The 7,462-nt window shown below is 43.6% G+C and overlaps 1 protein-coding gene across 1 annotated transcript; it reads right to left on the bottom strand.

Annotated features, from left to right (window-relative positions):
• Positions 1 to 678: 678 nt before the first annotated feature.
• Positions 679 to 6,909, bottom strand: LOC143260697 (uncharacterized). The gene is made up of 4 exons (XM_076527022.1): positions 6,805 to 6,909; positions 5,997 to 6,142; positions 4,622 to 5,902; positions 679 to 4,513 (listed from the first exon to the last, which is right to left on the bottom strand). Exons 1-4 carry the CDS (start codon positions 6,907 to 6,909, stop codon positions 679 to 681), a joined length of 5,367 nt encoding a protein of 1,788 aa, XP_076383137.1.
• Between the last annotated feature and the right edge of the window lie 553 nt (positions 6,910 to 7,462).

The raw sequence follows: 7,462 nt of genomic DNA on the forward strand, positions 1-7,462 counted from the left end.
CCCTGACTGATTGGAGTACAAAATTAGAAAGGTGACCGCCCCAAACTAAGGGTCACCCGCAGGTAGTGTTCGTGCCCTCGGGTGACGCCCGCGAAGTAATCCGAGTGTCCCAAGGATAAGCCGTAGCAAACAATGATCCGGAAAATGCCTCTTCTCAGTGGAACATGCATATCGTAAAAAACGGCTAGAATTGACATCTGGTGACCAACTGTGGGTCATAAAAGAAATACTTGAATAGAAGACGGAAATGGCTTTCAACGAAATTGTTTACTACGGGTGTTCTGGCATTTCGATTGCTTCGTCCCAAATACGTTATTTCCTAGGGCCTTCGGTCCCTGGGTTATCCACATCTGGCGATTTTCCTCTACCCAGGGATGGACGTAGATGGTCAGTAATGTTTGACTCGAGGACAACATTTTTCCTTGCTTGATTTATAAGGGTTCCGTCATACAACGGAACATTCTCCCCCCGTTGAGAGGGTACTGATCAAGATCAAGTTGACAGATATGTGTGATGGTGAGTGGTTGTTTATGTTTGTATGTGTGAATTTACTTGGCTAATATTAAGATATGTATGATTGGGAACTTAAAATACTACATTACAATGTTGGCGACGCTTGGTATGGAATAGGAGTGTTGCCTTAAGACCTACAAGATTAACAATAGTGAAACCTTTTTCCTATTCACATATTTCATGTCCTCTCATGGTTAAATTGTTCTTTCGTGGTTGATCCTCCGATTGACACAATAACGGCACTAGTTTTTTCACGCTCCGGTCGAACACGTTCGAGGCTGTCCTGACAGTAACTACGCGAACAATGCCGTCGGAGCCTGGGTGAGTTTTAATGATTCGTCCGAGAGGCCATTGCATTGAGGGTACGTTGTCTTCTCTGAGCAGAACGATCGCACCTTCGATGATGGGATGTTGACCCCTGGTCCATTTATTGCGATTTGCCAATTCGTTCAGATACTCACGATGCCAGCGCTTCCAGAAATGTTGTTTCAATTGTTGAACACGCTGCCATGCTGATAATCGATTTGCAGGGGTTCCTTGTAGATCGCGATCGCGCAAGCTCGTGAGTGCATCACCGATGAGGAAATGACCTGGAGTGAGTGCGAGGAGGTCGGAGGGATCTGAAGAAAGTGGAGTGAGGGGTCGAGAGTTGAGGATAGCTTCGACATCGATAATCAGTGTATTAAGCCCTTCAAATGTGAGTAATTCCGGGCCTACGACGCGTTTTAGATGATATTTAAAAGATTTTACCGCAGCTTCCCATAAGCCTCCAAAATGGGGAGCTTGTGGAGGAATAAAATGCCAATTGATGGCTCGTTCAATGAGGAAGGTGTTGATTTTTTTGAGATGGTCGTCTGATCGTAAGAGTTCTCGGAGTTCTCGTAGTTCATTATTGGCTCCCTTGAAATTTGTACCGTTATCTGAATATAAGTTCACACAAAATCCCCTTCTTGCGATGAATCGGCGTAATGCTGCAATGAATGCTTCGCTGGTTAGGTCACTGACTAATTCAAGATGAATTGCTTTTATTGCGAGACAAACAAAGACTGCCACATAAACCTTGACTCGACCGCGGTTGCGATGTTGTTTTTCTTTGATAAAAAAAGGTCCGCAGTAGTCGATTCCTACGTTTGTGAATGGACGCGATTCTGTCACTCGTGCTATTGGTAGATTACCCATAATATAATCCACGGATGGAGGACTTGCTCGCCGGCAACGTACACATCCATGAATAGTTCTCCATACCAGACTTCTACCGTCTATTGGCCAGTACGTTCGTCTTAGTGAATATAACGTGGTTTGTGCTCCCGCATGTAGAAGATTCTTGTGTTCATTCATAATGATGCAGGTGGTGATATGTGATTTTGGAAGGAGAATTGGATGTTTTTGCGAGTAGGTCAGAGTTGAGTTTTTGAGACGTCCTCCCACTCTCAGAAGTCCGTCTTGATCGAGAAATGGATTCAATTTGGCCAGTTTTCCGTGTAGATAGGGATCCGATTGACGACGAAGCGCCAGTATTTCTGTTTTGAAATATATTTCTTGGAGCATTCTGAGGATGGTAACCCTTGATTGGGATAGTTCAGAGACAGTCAAGCTTCCCTTAATGATTCGACCCGGCCTCCATCGCCGACAGATTGCAATGACTCGCACTAATTTTGTCCATGATGAATACCGTTCGAGGATTTTCGCGTCTTTGGTGACAGGAATTGTTGCCATGCAAATTGCGATTTTTCGCTCCGGATCGTTAATGTGTGTGACTGGTTCCCAAGTAGGCCAGTGTGAGTGCTCTTGTTGGAGCCAAGATGGTCCGTTCTGCCAGACGGATGATTGTAAAAAGTCTTTTATTATTTGACCCCGCGACAACAAATCTGCAGGGTTGTCTGTAGAACTGACGTGGCGCCAATCTATGATGGTTGTAGTGGATTGAATTTCAGACACTCTGTTGGCGACGAAGGTTTTTAAGGTGTGTGGTGAGGATCTCAACCAATGTAAAACTATCGTGGAATCTGTCCAATATACTGTGCGTTCGATCTGCAGGCCTAGTGCCTTCTTCACGGTGGTCATGAGCGATGCTAGCAACACCGACCCACATAATTCAAGTCGCGGAATGGATTTGCTCTTTAAAGGTGCGACTCTGGATTTTGCGACTAGAAGTTCCACGATTGTCTCCCCGTGATTGTTCTGAGATCGAATATACACGCAGGCCCCGTAGGCCCTTTCGCTAGCATCGCAGAATCCATGTAGTTCAATGTTGGATGCAGATTGAATGACGGTTTTTCGCCGGAATCTTGCCTGGTTGAGCAGAGGTAATTGAGAGTAATATTGACTCCATTTATTGTGTATTGCCATAGGTAAGGATTCGTCCCAATCGATTCTTAAAGTCCAGAGCTCCTGAAGGATTAGTTTTGCCGTAATGATGACTGGTCCTAATAGGCCTAGAGGGTCGTAAATTTTTGCAATTTCTGAACTAATAAAGCGTTTGGTGGCGCGGGCTGTGTGGAGAATGGGTCTAACAGTGTAGGTGATGGAGTCATCTGCCGAATTCCAGACTATCCCTAAAGTTTTGACTATTGATGATTCGCCTAAATGTAATTGTTGATTTATGTTTTCGTCGGGTAGATCTTCGAGTAAACGTTTGTCGTTGGATGCCCATTGCCTGATGTGCAACCCTGCTGTGTTGAGTAATGATGTTAGTTCCTTGCGCAATGAGATGGCTTCTTGGATCGTGGGGGTTCCAGTTATCAGATCGTCTACATAGAAATCTTGTTTTAAAACTTTGGACGCCTGGGGAAACCGGTGATGTTCATCGTCCGCTAATTGGGTTAAGCATCGTATGGCCAAATAGGGCGCTGCTGATAGTCCGAACGTGACGGTGTTCAGTTGGAAGGTCTTAATGCTGTCGTTATGGTCTCGCCAGAGTACTTGTTGAAATTTCCTATCTTCTGGACGTATTAAAAATTGTCGGTACATCTTTTCGATGTCACCAGTGACAACGTATTGATGTGTGCGGAATCTCAGGAGAATATACAATAAGTCATCTTGGATTTTGGGGCCAGTATGTAATACGTCGTTGAGTGATAGACCCGTGCTTGAGGCAGCTGATCCGTCGAAAACGATGCGGAGCTTGGTGGTTTGGCTGGACATCTTGAGTACCCCGTGGTGTGCAAGGTAATAGCCTTCGTTGGTATCAGGGATCTCGGACATGTGGCCAAGATCCAAATATTCCTTAAAAATAGCTTCGTACTGATTATTTAACTCCGGATCTCGTTTTAACTTTCTTTCTAAGGATAGAAATCGTTTATAGGCTGCTGACTTCGATTCTCCGAGTTTTGGTTTGTCGTTGTTGAATGGAAGCGATACGACGTATCTTCCTTCCGCGTTTCGTGTGATCGTGTTTTTGAAATATTCCTCACATGCTGTTTCTGCTTCTGAGAAATGAGGTATTTGTGGACCGTCTTCAATTTCCCAAAAACGTGTGAGATCGAACTGGAGTGATGTGTGTGTGTGGCATGAAGCACTTCTTATTGGTTTGAATGTGGGTGCGCTCCCCCCGATTACCCAACCCAACATTGTTTTCTGAAGATATAGGTCTGGGTCATCGGGTTGTGAAAGATTGATCTGACCTACACTTAAAATGGATAATGCCGTGCCGGCTCCTAACAGCATGTCGATTGGTGCCGGGCGGTGGAACGTAGGATCTGCGAGTTCGATGTTTCTTGGGATGTTTAGGGTAGCGCGATCAATTGTATCGCCTGGAATTGCGGTTGCAATGTTGGGCACGACTAAAAAGGTGAGAGTTCGCTGATAGTTCTTGATTCTGGAACGGATGGTGGCCTTGACGATGTGTTTCGCCACAGTAGTGAGAGTATCGAGCGCGCCGACCGGAATGGAACAATGTTTTAGAGGTAAGGAGAGTTTCTTTGCAAGATCTTGTGTCATGAAGTTTGTGGTCGAGCAGGTGTCGATTAAAGCCCGGCATGTCACTGGTTTATGTGTCCTACTGATAGCGTGGATGATTGCCGTAACCAAAAGGTCGTTTGATTGGGAGTCTACAATAAAAATGTTGTGAGTGTCCCTGTCCCTTGAGATCCCACGAGGAAATAGTCACCGATTGCACAAAGGTTGGTCTGGCTCAGTGATTCCTTCTTGTGGAGCTGTAGTTGATATGGCTGTGTGTGTGGTCGTAGTTGCGGAAGTGGAGGGTTTCTGATTCACCGTATGGTTTGGTTGATGTATAAGAGTGTGGTGACGTTGGTTGCAAATTCGGCATGTGAAAATCGAGCGGCATATGTTGGTGGTGTGGCCAGGTCGTAAACAATTGTGGCACAATGAATTTTTTGTAGCATTTTCTAATCGCGTAGTGGGGGAAGCTGAATTGAAGACTTCACAATCCCGAACCATGTGTGACCCGTTGCAGATTGGACATTGCGCAGTTTTGGCGGTGAAAAATGTCTGCGTCTTCGAGTAGTTTGCGTGGATACTTTTAGGAGATGTATTTACTGAGGGGTGACGAGTTCTGGAGATTAGATTGGTCCCGTTGACAACTATTGAACAGTTTGCTCGTTTTCGTAGGAATTTGATGAGGTGCGTGTATGATGGCATTTGCTTGTCTGGTAACGTGAGTTCCCATTGCAAAATTGTATCTGAATTGAGTTTTGATAGGATTGTTGATATAAGAAGTGTGTTCCAAGTTGCTACGGGTTCCCCGAGATTGTTTAGTGCGCGTAGATGTTGATTCAAGGTGTCTAGTAAATCGTCGATTGCTTCGGGTGTGTCTTTTGCGAGCTTCGGAATCTCTCGAATCGCATCACAATGTCGTAAAAGGGTTTTGCGTGGACAGTCGAATTTTTCTTTCAGTATTTCAATCGCGGCAGGATAGTTCACATCGGTCGTTGTTAACGATTTGATGCATGCGGCGGCTTTCCCGGTGAGGGTTGATCTTAGGTATTGCAATTTTTGCACTGAGGTGAGGTTTTCGTTGCGGTCGATCGTCGATGAAAACAGGTCGTAGAAGGATGACCAATTTTCAATGGTTCCGTCGAACGTCGGTAATCGCATCTCCGGTAATTTTACGGCTATGGGGGCTGATATGATAGATGCTGGTGACTCAGTAAGGTTGTTGCGCGTGGTGTTCAGTGACTCGTCGTGTTGAAGAATTCGTTTTGCACGAGCTACAACTGCGTAATAATCGCATTGGATCTCTGATCGTCGCGTTTCTTCCGATGAATCTAGCGTTTCTATTTCAAATTGTATATCATCGAACCGATTCCATGATTTAACAAGTCCATTGAGATGTTCTGTGATTAGTAGTTTATCGCAGTGCTCTGGATCTTGTGAATTGTCCAGAACTCTGGTAAGTGTTGTAATTTGACCGATAATATTACCACGTCTGCGGCGTAACGTGCTGATTTGGATGTCTGCGGAAGCCATTGTAGGAAAACGGGACGCGATATGGGAATCGATGATGCTATGAATGAGCCTACCTTTGTGATGCGAAGAATTGAATGATTGGATTTCGCTGACGTTCCTGTTTCCTTGTAGCTCTGAAGGTGGATGTGTAGTAGGATTTCAGAGTTGCTAGCGTGGATCGTCCTGATACTGGTGGTGTTATGATCCTATGAATGATCGTCTGTTGGTTGTGTTGTCGATGTCTGTTGAATTCACAAACACTAAATCCGGCTCGAAGGACCAATGTTTTTCCGCGTATTTGATTCGCGGTTCCCTATGACTTTTCAAGATGCTAGGGATAATAAGCTGAGTTTCGGTTTTTTGTAACTTGGAATATATTTGAACATTCAACTTCACATCGATATAGCGTATAATTTTTAGAGTGTAGACTATTCCGTGTTCGGGTTGATGGTAGAATGAATGTTGTGTGTTGTGTCTTCTCGGAGGTAAGTTCGGTGTGGGTGTGTTCTAAGTTTGGGACAGTCGGATTTGTGGATTATTCATTTTTTGCGAGGAGTGAGGGAAACGGTCGCCCTGACTGATTGGAGTACAAAATTAGAAAGGTGACCGCCCCAAACTAAGGGTCACCCGCAGGTAGTGTTCGTGCCCTCGGGTGACGCCCGCGAAGTAATCCGAGTGTCCCAAGGATAAGCCGTAGCAAACAATGATCCGGAAAATGCCTCTTCTCAGTGGAACATGCATATCGTAAAAAACGGCTAGAATTGACATCTGGTGACCAACTGTGGGTCATAAAAGAAATACTTGAATAGAAGACGGAAATGGCTTTCAACGAAATTGTTTACTACGGGTGTTCTGGCATTTCGATTGCTTCGTCCCAAATACGTTATTTCCTAGGGCCTTCGGTCCCTGGGTTATCCACATCTGGCGATTTTCCTCTACCCAGGGATGGACGTAGATGGTCAGTAATGTTTGACTCGAGGACAACATTTTTCCTTGCTTGATTTATAAGGGTTCCGTCATACAACGGAACACTAATTATTTTTGTATTTTATGAATATTAAAATAAAAAATACTTAAATCAAACCTTTATATTAAATATGTTCATGGTATAAATTATTATTATATATGTAATTTATTCAACAATTTTAGTAAATCACAGTCCTTTCAAAACATCACTTCGGTAAAATACGTCGGACGAAATTAATATATGTCAGCCATTTTTCTAAACTATTTATTTTGAAAGTGGCTTAAGTCCCTTTACCGTAATGAAAAGTGGTGATTTTTTAATGTTTATACGAAATTATTTATACTGAGAAAAATATCAGTATCCTGAGATAACAAATACAAGTAAATCTTCTCGAAAGTTAGCATCCACATTTTTAAATGTGTCAAAACGCAAACCCTTAAATATTTCGACTTGAAAACAAAGTGACTTATGCCACTTTCAAAATAAACGGCTCAATTATTGTACTTTAATGTTTTATTATACAGTCGAAAACGAACTATACAAAAAATGCGGGATCAATAGAGAAATATAAAG

Source organism: Megalopta genalis, chromosome 16, assembly GCF_051020955.1.
Source record: "Megalopta genalis isolate 19385.01 chromosome 16, iyMegGena1_principal, whole genome shotgun sequence".
Taxonomy (NCBI): domain Eukaryota; kingdom Metazoa; phylum Arthropoda; class Insecta; order Hymenoptera; family Halictidae; genus Megalopta; species Megalopta genalis.